This window comes from Sitophilus oryzae, unplaced genomic scaffold, assembly GCF_002938485.1.
Source record: "Sitophilus oryzae breed Bouriz unplaced genomic scaffold, Soryzae_2.0 scaffold_551_pilon_pilon, whole genome shotgun sequence".
In the NCBI taxonomy this organism is placed as follows: Eukaryota; Metazoa; Arthropoda; class Insecta; order Coleoptera; family Curculionidae; genus Sitophilus; species Sitophilus oryzae.
Genome location: NW_022147142.1, coordinates 2,950,499 through 2,970,594, shown reverse-complemented (window position 1 = coordinate 2,970,594; position 20,096 = coordinate 2,950,499). Strand labels below are relative to the sequence as shown.

At 30.6% G+C, this 20,096-nt stretch overlaps 1 protein-coding gene across 1 annotated transcript; it reads left to right on the top strand.

The window, feature by feature from the left end:
• Positions 1–13,947: 13,947 nt before the first annotated feature.
• Positions 13,948–14,924, top strand: LOC115887060. The gene is made up of 2 exons (XM_030906380.1): positions 13,948–14,523; positions 14,605–14,924. Exons 1-2 carry the CDS (start codon positions 13,970–13,972, stop codon positions 14,900–14,902), a joined length of 852 nt encoding a protein of 283 aa, XP_030762240.1. The 5' UTR covers positions 13,948–13,969; the 3' UTR covers positions 14,903–14,924.
• The last annotated feature ends 5,172 nt before the right edge of the window (positions 14,925–20,096 follow it).

Genomic DNA, 20,096 nt, shown 5'->3' with positions numbered 1-20,096 from the left:
AGCTTTCTAAATCTTGAAGTTGTTGCCAGGAAAAGCATAACGGAAGTCACCTGTTACCTTAATGCTACCAAATGGTTATAAACTGTTAACAGTCCAACCAACCACAAAAAATAATGCTATAATTAATAAAAGCAAGGCTGCCTGCATGGTATTTACAAAAAAACTGAACTGAAACCGCTTAATTGGTAAACTTCCATTGTATACGCAAAATTGAATACGTTTTCATCTGATACACAAAACTGACAGGTAAAACGTAATGTGTAGACGGGGCTTTATTTGACTAAGTAACAAACTTGTGTATTTTATTAATTTTATATTAAATTATACTGCCTCAAAGCATCTGCGCTGTTACCTATAAATATTCGTATCAACTACCAAGCTTAATTCCAAATAGAAAAAGTCGAAAATCGGTGAAATGCGGAAAAGGCAGACGACAGGACTGTACCTAAAATAAACAATTTACAACCTATTCGGTAACCGGTCGCGGAAAAAATAAAATTATGGTTAGTTTAAATTCGCCGAGATTCCCATATAAGTAAAATATGCGAAATAAATTTCAACGATCTTGCCTAATAATATTTTAAGTAACTGTAACGCTAGAAGGCCACACCCATGAGTAACACGGTACACTTTACGATCTAGTTCTGTGCCGTGCTGTTCCTGCTGCCGGCATTTTTAATTATACCGTTTTGTAATTATAAGTGTACTTAGAAAATTCAAATTGCCAGTTCGAGATAAGGTGTTAAAGTCAGTTATAACATCTTTCGATAGTTAATTCGGTTGGTTTATTGGTATGCCTGTCATTCTTATTACGTTGGGTTTAGTATCGTAGATTTAACTTTCTAAGAGGTTCAATACATTGCGCACTGTAATTTTTGTTTCTCTATTTTTAGTAGTATGTTGTTAGATTTTTATTTTATCTTATATCAACTAAGAGGTCACTTTCAATAACCACCCTCTGAGCTCAGTGGGGAGTAGCCTAGATATTGCTGAAAACATATAGAAAAACAATTTTTTTTTATACTAAAATTAACAATGTAAAAATATCAATAGGTATAAAATATAAATATACTATTTAAAAAAAAGCGTTCAAACTTGGTTTATATATCCAAAAGAAGCTAAAAGAGACTTTTAGTCGGATAACAATCACATTCTGGAGATAACTAATGTTGGCTATAGTTAAAAATAATCTTACCTTGCTGTAACTTGTTTCCATTTTCAAAAAAATCGCCGCTCATAAACATAGGTATAACAAAATTTTCTTGCATCTAAAAAATATAGAAATAGTGTTTATTTACTATCTATTTTTAATATACATGGGACATACCACAGAATATCTAGCTACTAGATATTCTGTGGACATACCTAGTACTGCAGAAATGTCTATTTCTCCAGGATTTTTCATGTAATATATATTTTATATGCTTTATTACCTTTATATTTATAAATTTCAGCCGAAATACCAAATTGAATTTACAAAACAAAACTAAACGGAAAGAATTAAAATGGCGTCAAAATTTGTTCTAGAACAAATCTGTCAATTCTAAACACACACACACACACCTATACACGTATGACCATATTTGTGACAACCGTGCAGTAAAGACATTTGTGGTAGCATCTCTATTTTTGTACGAAATGATACGAACTCGCTGTCCACGACCTAAAAATATAATTTATATGTCTATACACTCCACCGTAAGAAAGTTATTGGCATTTATTAATTGATGTATACCATAATTGAGACATATGTCACAAATACTACTACTGCACACACAAGGTGTCACAAATATGGTCACACATACACACACTGTGAAGTTAGACAATAGTTAGACAGAAACATTGCTGTCCTTGTCTAGGCGGCTATATACTTGTCGTCAGGAGATGACAGGAATGAAACTAATGACTGTTTCCAATTTTCCTATTTCACTGTCACCCCCCAGAAAGAGAAGACATGTGTCTATATATTTAAAAAAATAAATTTTTCGAATGTCATAAAATAATGACCGCAGTTGTCATGGAATTGAGGGATTAAAAAATTATCATAACACTTTTTTTTTCAAATGGAAACCCAATTTTCTTATTTCACTAGTGAAAAGACCGTCAATTCGTAACTTTTTGACTACACATGTTCCTATATCTCAAGTAAATTGTTTTTAAGTTATTTAACATTTAGTTTTAAAGTGTATTTATTTTTCTTGATTTTAACCAGTAGCCTATGACTTTAAACGTCAAGTGAGGTAAAACAATAGATCTGGTCATGTCATATTGTGACACTTTGTTCAAAAAGCAGTATGTTATCTATCATCATTTCCAAGCAACCTTGCGTTCTTTTTTTTCGATCATCTACGTATATAAAATGCTAATGTTTATCTGTGTCGTCTCTACTGAAGTAACGACTTGCTCTAGGAAGTTGTTTTTTTTTTACTAAAAGATAGCTAATTGGCTCTTCTAAAAACTGTCGTCGCCGGATTTTTTGTTTTTAATTTAATTAAAAAAATATAGGAAGTATTTTTTTTTCCTGATGTCGTGGCGGATGCGCCAGGCTTCAACTAGTAAGGTATATTATTCCACTATTAGATATCACTAAAGAGCGACGATACGAGAGATATATTTTTATAAATACATTTTTAAACTTTTAAGGCAGGCAGTATTTATAATATAGGAAATTCAAGTAATTTTATTTTTGACAGATGGAAATAAATTGTCTTACTGTTTGACACTTAATGTCAAAGGAAGCTAGATAAAATCAAGAAAAATATACGTTTTCAAAGTAAATTTTAAATAACTTAAAAACGATTGATTCTAGGAATTGGAAAACCTATTCACTAGTGAAATAAAAAAGTGGGGTTCCCAAAGATTTATGATAATTTTTTAATCGCCAATTTCCATGATAGCTACCGCCAGTATTATATGACATTTAAACAATTTAATTTTTTAAATAGCTAGCCACATGTCTTCTGTTTATGTCACAGTGGCTGTCGTAATCACTAAATTTGACTTTTAGGATATACAATTTTTTTTGACAGGTAGTTTTCTTCGTTCAAAAATTTTAAATATTTTTTTTTTCTCACAAACGAGTAATGTTAGGTATAGAGTATTTAATATCAAAATTTAATAAAATTTTACAGGGAATTTAAGTGTGTAATAAAAAATGGGAGCACCCATTTAAAATAAGAAATTTGCTGTCATCTTCCAGTATTTCCGGCATATTGAAAATATGTTTAATCGATAAATCTTGTTGTAAAACAACGATGTGCAAAAAATCTCCGATTTAGATATTGTAGTTCCCTAGAAACTTTTAATGAACGCTCAGCCTGGGACACCCTATATCGGGTGCGTCTCAAAAGTGGCTCACCCCTATAACTTTTTATTTTTTTCATATAAAAAAACGAGATTTGGTATGTTAGTATATGACATAAATTGGGATTGATTGACGTATTCAATTGTTTTTGGTCACTTCCTGTTTCACCGGAAATGACTGCAACTTTTGATTTTTAAATGGTACCCTCGGTATATTTTTACTTTATTCGATAGAAAATGACATTCTGAATCGAATGACATATCATATGTCAACTTTTGACATATTCGCTCAAAAAACAAATTGTATTTTAAATTTCAATCTAGAGTGCGGCTGTGTACACTAATCTTTAATCAAGGAGCCTTGGAAAAATAGATTTGATCGTCTAATATTTTTACTGTCTTATCCTGGCCGGTTAAAAGATGCCCAAATCGTATTTTTAATCATATCTCAATTTTTTTCAAATGGAACGAAAGTGACTCATTAGTATATTGGGAAGAAGCATTTTTTTACGTATAATTTGATACCACATACTTGGTATTTCGAGTTAAATTGTCGTTATGAACCGCATGTTATAATTTCAAATAAACCATATACAAAAATGTCAAAAGTTGACGTATGTCATTCTATTCAGAGTGTCATTTTCTATCGAATAAAGTAAAAAAATACTGAGGGTGCAATTTAAAAATCAAAAGTTGTAGTCATTTCCGGTGAAACTGGAAGTGACCGAAAACAACTGAATATTTCAATCAATCGTAATTTATGTCATATACTAATATACCAAATCTCGTTATTTTATCTGAAAAATAAAAAAGTTATCTCGAAAGTTATAGAGGTGAGGCACATTTGAGACGCACCCGGTATATACGTTCTTGACGAACATAAAAAACATACGCAAAGAGGTGAAACAATGAAGTCGGGCATGGCAGATCATGTGGGGTCCAAGCACCACAACATAAAATGGTCGGAAGGGGGAAGCCCAAGTTGTCCACAAAGAACCCCATTGGAAAAAGCGTAAATTTAAAGAGGCAAAAGGTATTAATATTATAAGGTAAAAAAAAGGTATTAATTTGTAACAATAATAAAATCTTTAGCAATCCAAGTATGGAAAATTCAACAATATGGCGCAACCACTCATAAAACCCATCCAGTGCAGGTATAAGCTCAAGTTTTAGGATTTAGTTTAGATCACACTTGATAACGGTCAGTGAAACTTCTGACCGGAACGTTGTGTAAGCAAAATAAATTTAGACAATGGAAGTCTGAAATTCTTTTTCTCTCATTAGTTTGAAAACTAGCCAATTCTCCATTTTAGCCGTAACATATACAATGATAAATGAAAATAACTGTATGCTGGAGTTCTGAACAACATATAGTTCGAATGAGATTATATATTAATCGAAACGTAGACAAAATACAAAACTAACAACTCCAAAGTCTATTACTGGCCTATAACCAACTAAACAACTTTATGAAATAATTATTTTTATTGCATATATACATACCAAAGGGGTCAATTTTTAAAAATTTATGCGCTTTCTAATTTAAAAAATGTAATTAAACGTGCAATCATAAATGACAATCATTTTCGCGTGAATCAAGTGTACCAATTATACACTAATTAATGTTGAAATTTAATAAGCTGAATAAAAGAAGAAAAATAAATGAATCGAACTGATTTAGATCAATAATTATATCGAAGTCACTGGATCGGAAACTATTTATATTCTTATACATTAGAAAGAATAAAGAGCGAACAAAAACAATACAATGCAATTTCCAGTCGACCATTTGTCTGCGAAATTTTGTAATCGAATTTAGATTGTAGTGGAGTATCTAATAGTAGGGGAGCCCAAGATGCTAAATTGGGGTTAACTCGAGCGTCGCGCACCGTCTTGGCGGTGGTACTACCGTACAGCACTTGATACGTAAGGGGAAATCAAATCAGCCTTGTCACGAATTCGCCCGTTAAGTTGCGCATCTTTCAATTCTTTTAATCAACTTTCCTATTCATAAGACTGACGATTTAGACGCGACCAAAACTCATGGCAGATTTTTTAGAAACACATACCTAGTTCTCAGTAGAGATGAGCAACAAATCGTAAACTACGATTCAAACGCAGCGATTTTAAAATCGCAATCGCAACCTAGGATTGGCTCTCATAGGAAACTGCGACTGCGATTTCTTCTAATTGCGAGTTTTAATTTAGGCAACCAATATTACTATATCAAAGCAAAACCTTTGAAGGCGGGTAAAAGGACAATAACTCACAATCTTTAAGTTGTTTAATTTAAATTTTAATGCTTATTCCCATCATCAGGCCCAAAGCTAAAACAATTACAGAGGTCAAATTTATAAAATACAATCACAACAAGTTAAAAAGTTAAAATTTTTTTTATAAAATCAAAAAATTATATCTATCACAAAAATTGTTCAATCACAGATAACAATATGGTATGCTAAATTTGAAAAAAATAAAAACAACTAGACTAAAATCATAAGGTGAGGGGAATAATCAACTATAATTAGATAAATTGAAAGAAAAACAAGGCAAAAATCAAATCATACCTCAATGCACAACTCAAAGAAATTTACTTAATTTAATACAATACATTAGTTAAATTTATTTTGAGAGATATATTTTTTTATTTATATATTTTTATATTTTAGTATTAGTAATATAAGTTCAGAATTAATTATTTCAATCTATATATGCTGATATTCAATTATGTAGGATACATTTTTTTAGTTATGTTAGTTAAGAACAAGTTAATAATTATGTTTATTTTTTTATATATAAATTAAAATAAATATTAAATTTCTAAAACTTAAACTAAAGTAAATATTAATTTTCTACAATATATAAATTTGAAATATAAATTAAAATTCAACATATACTAATTAAAAAATAAAAAAAATAAACATAATTCTTAACTTGTTCTTAACTAACATAACTAAAAAAAATTATCCTACATAATTGAATATCAGCATATATAGATTGAAATAATTAATTCTGAAATTACATTACTAATACTAAAATAAAAAAAAATATATAAATAAAAAAATATATCTCTCAAAATAAATTTAACTAATGCTTCAGTAAATTTCTTTTAATTGTGCATTGAGGTATGATTTGATTATTGCCTTGTTTTTTCTTTCAATTTATCTAATTATAATTATTATGATTTTAGTCTAGTTGTTTTTATTTTTTTCAAATTTAGCATACCATATTGTTATCTGTGATTGAACAATTTTTGTGATAGATATAATTTTTGACTTTGTAAAAATTTTTTAACTTTTTAACTTGTTGTGATTGTATTTTATAAATTTGACCTCTGTAGCTTTGGGCCTGATGATGGGAATAGTTTAAATTCCTGAAACATGTCGCCCCCCTTGCTTTTTGAAGCATCAAAATTTAAATTAAACAACTTAGAGATTGTGAGTTATTGTCCTTTTACCCGCTTTTAAAGGTTTTGCTTTGATAATATGTACTCACACTGGGTTAGAGAACGTTTAGTTTTTTTAATATTACTATAGTTGCGATTTGTGATTTTCCTGCGGTTGTAATTTTGTAAACTAGAACCGTGATAACTTTCTATCTGCGAGTTTGAATTTTTAGGAGATGTGATTTGCAATTTTGTTGCGAATGTAAGTTTATGGCCTTATGAAGGTACTAGCGTGTACCAGCGACTTCGTTCGCGTCGAATTAATCATTTGTAATGGTGATGATAAAGCAAAGCAAGAATTTCCATTAACATACAAACTGGATAAAATTTTCTCACATTTATGTCAGCATGAGAAAAAACAATATGGCGATATTATTATATAACTTGGTAATATTTGAGGGGTAGTTTCATCTCGTTGGAATTTGACTTTCAAAAAATCCGTTTGCCAAATATAAGCTTTTTACGTCAAGCAGTTTAAGCAGAATCGTGGTTACGAAATTACCCAACTTTTTGGAACACCCTGTATGATTTTTTAAAAAATTTCAAAATATGTAAAAAAACCAAATAAATTATGCTTGTCCAAGCGTTTTCCCGAACGACTAACAGTTTTTTAAATAACAAATATTGTAATATGTGAGGGGCGTTTTCACCCTCTTGGAATTTGTGATTCGAGAAACCCCTCCTTATCGAACCTCTATGCCCCACAGTCAATCCATTTGCCAAAAATCAGCTTTAAACGTCAAGCAGTTTAAGCAGAATCGTGATTATTCAATGGTCATATTTTATGAAACACCCTGTATAAATTTATAAAAAATCTTAAAATATGTAAAACAACAAAATAAAATATACGTGTTTGATTTGGTTTGGTTTGGTTTGGTTTGGTTTTTAAATAAAAAATATTTTAATATTTGAGGGATAAAGTCAATCTGTTTTCCAAAAACCAGCTTTTTACGTCAAGCGCTTAAAGCAGGATCGTGATTAATCAATGACCAGATTTTTCGAAACACACTGTATATATTTTTAAAAAATCTTAAAATATGTAAAAAAACAAAATAAAATATACTTGTCTAAGGGTTTTTTTGGAAACTTGACCGTTTTTTTAAATAAAAAATATTGTAATATTTGAGGGGTGGTTTCATCCTCTTGGAACTGGAATTTCGAAAAATTCCTTCTTATCGAACCTCTACACCCTAAAATCAACCTGTATGCCAAAATTGAGCTTCTTACGTTGAGTGGTTTGAGCAGGATCGTGATTAATCAGTATGTCAGTCACTTAAGGATTTTATATATTAGTATAGATTATTTTCTAGAGCCAAGATCAATAATATACCGGGTGTTTTTCAAGAGTGGTTTGCACCTATAACTTTTTTATTTTTTCTGATAAAAAAACGACATTTCGTATGTTAGCATATGACATAAATTAGGATTTTTCATTTTGATGATCGGAAATAAGATTAATATTAACGATAAGATTTTTTTTATTAACTTTTTTGAACTATTAAGCTCTAGCGATTTCGTAGCGATTTAAAAATCGTAATCGCAGTTTCGATTGCGATTGGAGAGTCGCAGTTTTGCTCATCTCTAGTTCTCAGCACTGCACTTTATTGATGATTTTAGCTACTTCAGCTTGTGGAAATCGGCAGATTATGTCGCCATGACTCTTGAATTATCTCCAAAAAAAATAATAATCACGCTCGAGAATGTCCAGGTAATTTTTCTTTGAAACGTTGTGACTCTCCCACTTTTTTATGTGACGCTTAAATCGTCAGATAATTTAAATGCACACTTTTTAGCATGTCATTAACTCACCTTGTCTTAACCCTTTATAGGACAGTACCTACTAAATATTTTCTAGTTTGATCAAATTTACTTCAAAAATATATAAACTAGCACAAAGGGAGCATATCTTCTTAATAACATTTTTCAAAAAGTTAACAAATAAGGGGAGGGGTGGTCGATTTTTCATCCAGAGACTGTTAAAGCAAATAGAGAGTATGTAATGATCTAATGTATATAATGTATAAACAAGCAGACAGTGGTATCAAGCAGACTGACCAGTGAGAAAGAAAACTTAGGAACTAGTGAGATTGCAGTCGGAAGGGTTTGGACTAAAATTAATACACTTTGTTAATGGTGAAGCTTTCGGAATTTGTTTATTTCATCATCAGGACCAAAGATATTTAAACTCGGGAGATGAGTTTAAATATCTTTGATCACGACACTGAAATGGAAATACACGTTACAGAAAAAGCTATAAAAGTCAAGTAGGTAAAACGCAACGTGGTAAAAAAACTTCTCTAAAAACTACATTAAGAATAGGCTTAACGAATACATTGAAGACTCCACAGTAAAATCATCATCAGCCAGTCAACCACATTATGGACTATCTTGAGGCGAATAAACCGTCTGATTATTAATTAAAACCTTGGAGATAATTGCGAAATTTTCTCGAGCAAATTTCAATTTTAAGCAAGGAGGCGCACAGCAATTGACAAACGACAACACTGACATCCATCTGTCATTATTGAAATGTCAAACGTCAAGAGGAAATATAAATTATCTGTTAATGGCGAACGGGGTTGTTGTCTGTCTATTTGCTATTGGTGTAATTAATGTATGTAAAAAACCATGTAAGTGGATGGTTACGGGGATATATGGAGCGGTCAAGACACGCACCTTTAAAAAATCTCAGAAGTACCCTTATTCGTGCAACGGGAAAGCACTGAAAATCATTAGATACCTAAAATTTACCTTTACATTTAAAAGATGTTACTATATGTAAACCAATGTTACTATATGCAAACCAGAAAAATATTGGACACATTTTAGAGATTAATTTACAACTTAAAATTTAAATATTATTATGTATTATTTTTTTTGTAAAACTGTACTCTCAATACAAGAAGAGAGAAACATTGGAAAATTATAACGGAGGTATTCTTTCCCTCAACTTGGTTCATATAAAAAGGTTAATGACGACAACAATATGCCGAAATAATCTCAGTGAAGCAAGGTTTACAACTATTATAAATATTTTTTTTATAAAAACATTCATTAACAACATTAATATTTTACATTGGGATATATAACTCACAAAGTCGCTCAGAAGAGAGATGAACAAATAAACAACATCAATAATTGTGACTCAATTGATTTACAATGGTAATAATAATGCGACTTGATCAATCCAAGATAAGGTAATCCACCAAAATAGCAGTGCACCCCACGCAATTATTTAGAATTAATATATAAGTGTAACAAAAGATAAAACACCGTTTTGTCCTGAAGGGGCCAAGGGTGGGTAGAGAGAAACAACAAGTGCACATGGGCACCTGTTATGGTAATATGTACTGGAATATGTTAGTGCATATACCCTGAAACAGTCCTAGATGGACTGGGGAAGGGGCAATTAACAAAATTCAAAGCATCTATATATAGATATGATCAACATTCCGTTGTATACATCACCAACAAAATGCGACAAAAATCAATAAGTCTTAAGGTGAACACTGTCTCACTCACCACCTCCTGAGGATGGAATAAATAAATTCCGAAAGCTTGACCATTGACAAAGTGTATTAATTTTAGTCCAAACCCTTCCAACTGCAACCCCATTAGTTCCTAGATTTTATTGTATAAACTGTATGTATCATCCAATGTAAGAAAAAAGAGTAAGTTCGTTTTGATTATCACTGTTAGCTCTCTACTCAAAAATATGCCCATATCAAGTAAATCAAATTTTATTCTTCGTGAAATTTGCATCCTATGAGAAATGATTGAAAATATACAGGATATGTTGACGATTTTAGAAAATATCATCCGGGCCGTAAACTTGGTGCACTAAATAAAAAGACATAAACGTCACAGATACATTTCCTTTTATAATGTTAAATTTTTATCACACGATATTTGTATAGAAAATGCTTATTACGACAATTATTACCTATGTGACACACAGTGAACTCGGTTTCATCAATGCTCACTAGTCGAATATTCAACTGGTTACGTTAACTTTTCGCACAAATTCGGCCAACGTATAGATATGGTATAGAAATAAGCATAGCAACCAAACTAGGCGATGATACACTTCCACGCGACTGATTACATACTTAAATTAAAGTGGTCGATTTAGCGACTATCAACCTATAAAGGGCTAATTAATCTGACGGGCTCTAGTTTATGCTTGAGTAATTTCCAAAATCCTCACTTGGGTTCCCCTACTATAAAGAGAGAGAAAGAATATTCTAACACCGTATTGTTGGATTCAAGGCCGCAAAGTCGTTGACATACCTAGAGATTTAGATAATTATCCCATTATTAATTGTTGTAAAAAATAATTAAACCTATTGATTTCGGTTTTCGCTCGGTACAAACTGACTGACCGATGATTGGCATTCGATAAAGTTTTTCCACTCACAAAACCTTGATCTATACTATAACACATACACAACGACGTTGATAGTTTTTTACCCTGGCTCAACTTTCGTTCAATAACACTTTAATCATAGGTTTGGAGATAAAATTTTGCAAACCCTTTCGAGACTAATGCTTTATTTAGTGTAATTATCTTAAAATACTTACATCTGAGCGTAATTTATATTTTCGTGTTTAAATTTAATGACTGGATGTAATGGATATGGCTTATAACAGAATGCAGAAAAAACATTATACAGGATGGCGCCTCGCATACAATGCGGAGGCTCCAAGGAGAAAGGGACTTTATATCGAAATTACATTTGGGGACCTATGTAGGTTAATTGAAAGCATTTTATAAAAATATATAGAGTTCGACAGGGTATCCTCCCAAAAAATACGCATCAAAGTTGTTTTTTTTTGTAATGGAACACCCCATATATTAATTGATTTTCGGATTCTAGAGAAAAATTAAGGTGATTTTTATTAAATTGTAATGATTTTGACATATTTCACATTTTGTGAAAATGAAGAATACATTTTAAATTTCAAATGCAGCTACCTAAATTGGAATTTACCCTGTATAGCCTAATATTTAATTACAATAACTATTGTATATTGAATCAAATTAAAATTTGTCTCGAAAAGTTATACAGGGTAAGACAAAATTTATTCTGAACATTGTCCATGTTTAAAAGCAAGTTACTCTTTTATTTTAAATGGAACACCGAGTTTATTATACCGGTATTCAATAGAGAATTCATATATCTATAAAATACTATTGCGGTTGCCTATCCCCTCAGACAACGATTTTCCTAAATATTTTCATTTTTTTGATTTTGTGTCAGTAGATCTTTATTATTAATTAATAATAATAATAATAGTAAGTAAAAATACTCAACAGTGCTAAAATATACAAGTTTAAAGCATTATAACATAAAAATTATGTATATGAAATAAAATGCCCAATATGTTTCCTTTTCTGATCACTGCATAAAATGATTCTCTTTTCAAAAGACCTTTTCATATTAAAAGGCATATGTGGAGTTCTACTTCGATAAGGATAAGTTTCAATTTTTGGCAAATTTCTGAGATTTTTTTATTTTAACTGACACAAAATGATAACTAGTTGCTAAAGTTGAACTAATTTCACAGCCACCTAGATTTTATCAAATAATAAAGATATACTGACACTAAATCCTAAAAATCCTAAATATCTCAGAAAACCTTTATTTGAGGGATAGGCATGAATGCATAGCATTGAATATCGAAATAATAAGCTGGGTGTTTCATTTAAAAAATAAAAGAGTAATTTGGTTTTACATGTGACCAATGTTCATTGTTAACTTTTTTTGGGCCAAGTTTCAATTTTACTTAAAGTACAATCGTTATTCAACTACATATTGGACTATACGGGATAAATTTGAATTTAGGTAGCTTTTATTGAAATTTAAATATTCTTCAGCATTTTTAAAAAATGTTAAATACATATACCAAAAAACCTTAAATTTGAGTCATATACTTCTCTGAGGAAACTCACCTATATTTTTCTTCTAGAATCCGGAAATCAATTAGTATATATAGGATGTTCCATTACAAAAAAAAAACACAACTTTGATGTGTAACTTTTTTTTTACCCTGTAGAACTCTCTATATTAAAAAAAACGCCCTACATTAACCTACATATGCTCACAAAATTTCATTTCAATAAAAACTGTCGTTCTCCTTGGAGCCTCCGCGTCGTATGAGAGGCGCCACCCTGTATACAGGATATCGCAAAAACACAATCATGAAATTTAATTTCAGGCTAAAATTAAACTTTTGAACAACACATGTACTGAAAAGAACTGAAACATCTACTTTTGAACAAGTGCATGAATATTCCAAATTTTAAACTCCATTACACTTAAATGTACAGGGTGTCCTATTTTGGTTGAAATCATACGATATCTCTGTTATTCCTGAGGATAGGAGGATGCGGTTTGCACAAACCTGTCCCACTTTTTTAGCAAACTGAAGTTGCTGTAAACAGTGGGTGTCTCAAATTGCAAAATTTTCAAAAAATCCCGTAGCTCAGAAACAAATAGGTCTATGAAAATTTTGTTTAAAGCCTCTTTTGTTTGGAAAAAAATGGGGACAGGTTTGTGCAAACCGCATCCTCCTATATTCACCAATAACGGAGCTAACGTATGATTTCAACAAAAATGGGACATCCTGACATTTGAAAAAATCTAGGTGGCTATGTAATATATCTTTTGTTAATTTAACAAAAATTGAAGATTGTAACGTAAAATACTCAAAGGTAATAAAAACATACAAGTTTAAATATTTTAATTAGTACAGAATTAAAACTAGATATAAACAAAATTAGTACAGATGAAATCAAATGCTCAAACTGCTTCCTTTCCTGTTAACTGCATAAAATAATTGTCTTTTCAAAAGGATCTTTTCATTTTAAAAGGCATAATATTATGTGGAGTTCTATCTCGAAAAGCAGCCACAATAATTTCTTTCATGTTGTCGACAATAGCTGGTCTAGTTTTGTAAATGCTGTCTTTAACATATCCCCATAAAAAACGAGACTAGATAAAATCAGGAGCATTTAAGTATTCTTTTAATTTGTGAATGCACACTGCTTTCACCAACTAATAGAATCGTTTAAAATGTGTTCCATTTAAAATAAAAGAGTAACATGCCTTTAAAGGTGACCAATGTTCAATATTAATTTTGTCTCACACTGTATAACTTTTTGGATCAAGTTTTAATATGATTTAAGTTTCTTCTATAAGTTTTTCTAATTTAAAGATTATGCATTCGAGTTTAATAACTCATGAAGAATTAAAAGAACTTTTATATAATATGTCAAATATTTATAATGAAGAACAATTACCTTTTAAAAATAAAGATTTCTTAGATTATTATAAAGTGGTAGAAACAAATACATTCTTTTACGAAAATAAAATAATATTTTCGCTAAATTTTCCATTGATACATCCACATCCTTTAGAATATTATCATTTATATTCTATTCCTAATGTTAATCAAACAATAATTATCCCACCTTCAAATTACCTTATCCTGGGAAAACATGAGTATCAATACGACACTGAAGAATGTATGAAGACCAGTACAAAGTATTTTTGCCAAAGAAGTCATCTCCTACCACTACCTCAAAGTGAAGATTGCGTTACGTCAACGCTATCCACTACGAAGAATACACAAACTTGTAATCAAATATCTATCAATATGAAGAATAACATCATAGAAGAAGTAGATCAAATGCATTATATTGCAGTATTTCTAAAAGAAGAAAAAATAACTACTATATGTGAAGAAAAACAAGTAATGGCCCTGAAAGGAACATATTTATTCATATTACCGAAAAATTGTGAATTTATAATGTCACAAGCGACTTATACTAATAAACAAGGAATTATTAGTACACACCCTGTATTGATTTCTGGAATACAGACATTGACAAATATAAATGTTATTCCAATCAAGAAATTAAATATTGAAAAAATACCCTTGGACAAAATGCATTTAATTCAATTAGAAGAAGAAAACCCAATGGAAAACTTCTACATTCATTCCCATGCAGTGAATTGGACACTTTGGAGCATCTTCTTCATTCTAATTATTTTTGCAACTTCTTATTTCATTTTTAGAAAAAGAAAACTTCAACCGAAGCCCGTTCCCCATCCAAGGATGATTAACGAAACTCAAGTTAGTCCACCCTAGAGTTTCTTCTTCGCAGGGAGGAGTTATGTACCTATCCAGCCTTCATTGTTCAATAATGCTGATGCAAGATATCCTTTAATTATAAATAGCGAAGACAGGACTTCAAACAACGGATTGATCTATCGACAGCAGTGCAGAACGAATCTCTGCCCGTCACCATAGCAATTTTTTCTATTGTTAATTAAATAAGTTAAAAGTAAAATATAAACTAAAAAGTAGTAAATAAATCTTTGGTTTTCTGAGTTAGAAATTATTTTTTAAAAATCAATTTTTAATATTGGAAAACATAAAGTTGGTTTGAAATTGTAGGCTTAAAAAACGAGATAAAATTTCGAAAAAAAAATCCTCGCCCATAAATTTTGACCTTAAATCAAATGGTGATACTTAAAAATTATTTGGAAAAGCGGAAAGGATAGTTTTTGCAAGGGTGGGGGGTTGTTTCATGAATAACTTTTTTGAGGTTATTTTTTTTGCAACGTGGATTCATTTTTTGAAAACTACATACTTGTTCCTACAAACTCTTGTTGCACTTCGCCCAGAGCGATGGTTTTCGAGAAAATTGAAGAAAGAGTTCGCTCTGATGGGTACCTAACTGGTTAATCGACATAAACTTACGAAAGTTGTGGCGGTTCAAAAGTAACCAAGTAATTATCAAATGATTAATTGAAAAATCAAAATTTCATGATTTTTAAAACATCTTATTGCTTTAGAAAACGAAATAATCCAATTACCAAAATTCCTTATTAAAATAACGAATTCCTTAATTCATTCATAGTAAATGTTCAAAGTGACCACCATTCATTTCAACGCAGACATCTGATATTCTTCTCCACCATCTGCGTACCCTGTGGAATATTCTTGGTGTTGTCCGAATTTGATTGGAACAGTCAATAATGCGTTGCCGTAGTTGCTCTTCAGTATTCTGAGTAAACCAAATTTTTTTAAAATCAAAAAAGGTTATTTCGTTTTTAAAGCAATAAGATGTTTTAAATATCATAAAATTTAAGATTTTCCAATTAATTATTTAATAACGACATGGTTACTTTTGAACCGCCATAACTTTCATAAATTTATTTTGATTAACCAGTTAGCAACCCATCAGGGCAAATTCATTGCCTTCAATTTTCTCGAAAAATATCGCTCTGGGCGATGTGCAAAAATAAACCGATGTGCAAAAATAAAGCGATATGCAAAAATAAACCCACGTTTGTAATTGTACACAAAAATAATAGGCTTAATTTATTTTTCTTACGGTGGCGTATTTTTGGATCTCTCACAACTATCAAAAAAGAATTGACAAATTTAAGAGACATACCGTGTGGTGTATAGGAAAACGGCACCAGATTATTTTATCAAGCAAATAGAATTTTTTTTTCGGAATCGGCATTTAAATGTTATTTGCAAAATCTACCTTCAAATTAGTAAAATTTATAATACGGCCCACAGAAAGTTACAATTAAAATACCACCAAAAATATGATTCTTGCATTGTCAAATTCGATGTCATCTTTAGTTTACAAGAATTTGAAGGTATCCAATAGAGTTATTTTGTATAGGTAAAATAATTATGATTTTAAAAAAGTAACCTCAAAAAAGTTATTCGCGAAACAACCCCCCACCCTTGCAAAAACTACCCTTTCCGCTTTTCCAAATAATTTTTCACTATCACCGTTTGATTTAAAGTCAAAATTAATGACAGAGGATTTTTTTTCGAAATTCTATCTCGTTTTTTAAGCCTACAATTGCAAAACAATCGTTTTTTAAATTCACCATTTCAGTGCCCCTAACTCCCTTAATATGCATTTTCCACCCTATACTTATAGGACCTTTTTTTACTATTTTTAAAAGTACTACCACCCCCCGATTTTTTTTACACCATTTCATGAACACCCTGTATAGTTTATCCCTTTTTTTCCTTTTTTTTTTGTATACCTTTGTATAGTCTTATAATTTGAAAAACTGTATTTGTGTCTAATTTTGACCCACTTGAATGTGTACCCCATGAATGTCCTGTTTTCTATATATAAGTCAAAGGAGAGCCTAAAGAAACACTCTGTATATATGTATTTAGAAAATTTGTGGTATTTATTTAATGTAAAAACTTTGACTTGAATGTAAAAACTGATAAGAATTAATTAAATAATCCATCTTTAATTATAGGGTTTGCTGAAAGGCTATGTAAAATTTCACACACTTACAAGCGCTAATAGTACAATTAAGTTTCAAAACATGAACGAAACTAATTTAAATTCTTGTCTATGTCTAAACAAAACTGATAAAGCACTTAAATCAATTAAAACTGCATTTTAATTAACTGAGATTTCTCTCTTAGATAATAAATATTAATTAATAATTTTGTATTTATAGTTTACGCGAATTTTGTAATTGTACACAAAAATAATAGGCTTAATTCATTTTTCTTACGGTGGCGTATTTTTTGATCTCTCACAACTATCAAAAAGGAATTAACAAATTTAAGACATACCGTGTGGTGTATAGGAAAACGGAACCAGATTATTTTATCAAGCAAATAGAATGTTTTTTTCGGAATCGGCATTTAAATGTTATTTGCAAAATCTACCTTCAAATTAGTAAAATTTATAATACGGCCCACAGAAAGTTACAATTAAAATACCACCAAAAATATGATTCGTGCATTGTCAAATTCAATATCACCTTTAGTTTACAAGAATTTGAAGGTATCCAATAGAGTTATTTTGTATAGGTAAAATAATTATGATTTTCACCACTTCCAAAAAAGTTAGATGATTAAATAGCATTTTGAAATAGTTTCCGCGCTGTATGGGATATTATGTTTGCAGCTCAATATCCCGGGAGACCTAGACTAAGTCCAACATTTCAAAGAATAATCCAGATATTTTAAAAAAGGCACGGCATTAAGAAAATTTAAATGTGAAGATATTACTAAACAGAAAGAAAACAATGAATATGAATATAATTTGTGTTGAAGAAAATAAAAAAAAACATTAGCTCCCGTCTACTAGACGAGGCAGTAGGAAAAGACGACAGAAATATCCTTAGAACACTTGAGATTTTTATCTATCATAATTTTGTGTTCAGTTTCATAGGTTTACAATGGCTGGTTGTTCTGCACATTCCCTTATAATTATAGACTATTTGCAGGATGCGTTTAAAAGAAACGTAATTGGGCTATATCACACCATTAATTAGCCTGCCAGGTTTCTGATTTTTCGGTGGCTGTGAATAGGGGATTATTTAAACATGTTATTAATTAGTATAGTTTTTTTAGTGTAGTTCGAGTTACAATGTAAGATGAGCCAGGCGAGAGTAATTAATAGCAAACAAATCATATACTCTGTTTTTTTTTCTCAGGTAAGATTTGGACAGACGATGACAGAAGAAAAACAGATGACGTCCTATACTTATTTTACTAAAAAAAGTTTCTAATAATTTTTAAGTTAACTATGGATGGGTTTAAATATAAATCCGTCATGCGTCGTCTCTTGTTGTTTTTAACCAGTTTTATTGGTTTATTTCAAAAATGACAGATCGTATTTCAATTTTATTGGTTTGACGGAACGATGAACGACAAACGGACGCCGATGCGTATGAACTCGCCTTTAGATTTTTAACGCTTGTCAAAGTCTTGCCAAATTATAGGTTATAATTTTGTGTCAACTTTTGTCAAATACCCTGCGTTTTGGAAGATGATGCATTTTGATTCGTGTTATAACCTGTGTTTTATGTCTTTTGAAGTCAAGTGGAGGAAAAATTGAGTGAAAATTAACTGTAGACCCAGAGCACAGTGTATGGTTAATACGCGCTGCCCAAGCAGAAAGTCTTATACACCAATAAAGTTACAAGTTACCCTCAATAAAGTTCGTATACCATCTCGTCGTAGATAAGTGCATCTCGAATATGGTAGGATCATACTAAACACATACTAAAAACTGGAGTAGCTGTAAAATATCGACGTCACACGATAGGTAAGACATTATAAACATAGACCGAACATCTCATTCATAAATACTCGTTGGTAGTGTATCAAACATTCCAATGTGCCAAACAAGGACAGAAGAGACAGAGAAGTCTAAAATTTCCGACCCCGGCAACTAGGCGCATTTGGATTGTTCTAATGGCCAGTGGCGTATAGTTTTTTAGAACGAATTTAATTAGTAAAGTAAAAGTAAAGTAATTAGTAAAATTTTTACTCCATATTAATATACTACATTAACACTTTTTCGTCAGATGAGTTTTGTTATAAGGTCTAATATAATAATATAATTAATATCCCACATATACTTATGTTGAAACGTTAGTAGTTTTCGAAAATCGTTCCAACGTCGATTTTCAATTTAAACTTTCAGTTACTTCTATATAAACTTTCAGTTACTTTTGAATATTTACAGGGTGACTTAGGCTTCCGAAACATTTTTAAATAGGTATTAGGTTTGTAGTTGGTGACTTTTCTTTTAATTTTTTTTTCAGAATGTGGAGGCAATGGTAAAGCACATTTTAGACATTTTTGTAAACATAGGTGGCCCGAACATATTTTCAAACTAAAGTTGTAGATTTGCCATTAAATGTCCATTCCAGAAATACCTAGGGTTGCCACTTGTCCTTTTTTGAAAAGGACAGTCCTTTTTAGAAATAACTTGTCTTTTTAACTTTTTTTGACTTAAAAAGTCATTTTTATTTAAGTATTTTCCCTGAGAAAATTACCTACAGCAAACAGAAATATTTATTATTTAGAACTTCCCGTTTAATCTCAAATGACAGTTTAGGTTTTAGTTTTACCTTTTTTTTTATCTTAAAAAGAACTTTTCAAAATTAGTAATTAGTAACGATTTAGATAGTTCGCAATCGATAGCTTCCTGTGAAGTACTGTGTAATAGTTGTTTAATCTTGTTTTATTAATAACTTCCTATACCAATAAAATCAATATTTAATGAGAAAACTGTGTTTTTTTTTGAAAATATAATTCTTCTTGTATTATGATGGTCTTCTTCTTGTATTATGATGGCTCTGATACGAGGCAATTGCCTTTTAGTCTCTCAATAGAAGGCATTTATCATTAAAAGTATAAAATCTGTGTGCTACAGTATGGGATTTTTGTCGCATAATAATGAATACCTATTACATTTATTTACAAATCAATTACTTTTAAAGGTAGCTTCATCAAATAATCAAATTTTAGTTAAATGTCCCAATCT

Bases quoted from the DNA above. Each gene is read 5' to 3' on its own strand.
- LOC115887060 (XM_030906380.1), top strand. From the start codon at position 13,970: ATGCATTCGAGTTTAATAACTCATGAAGAATTAAAAGAACTTTTATAT. The intron at 14,524-14,604 runs ATATTTATTCAT...AATTATTAGTAC, and splicing joins GTAATGGCCCTGAAAGGAAC to ACACCCTGTATTGATTTCTG.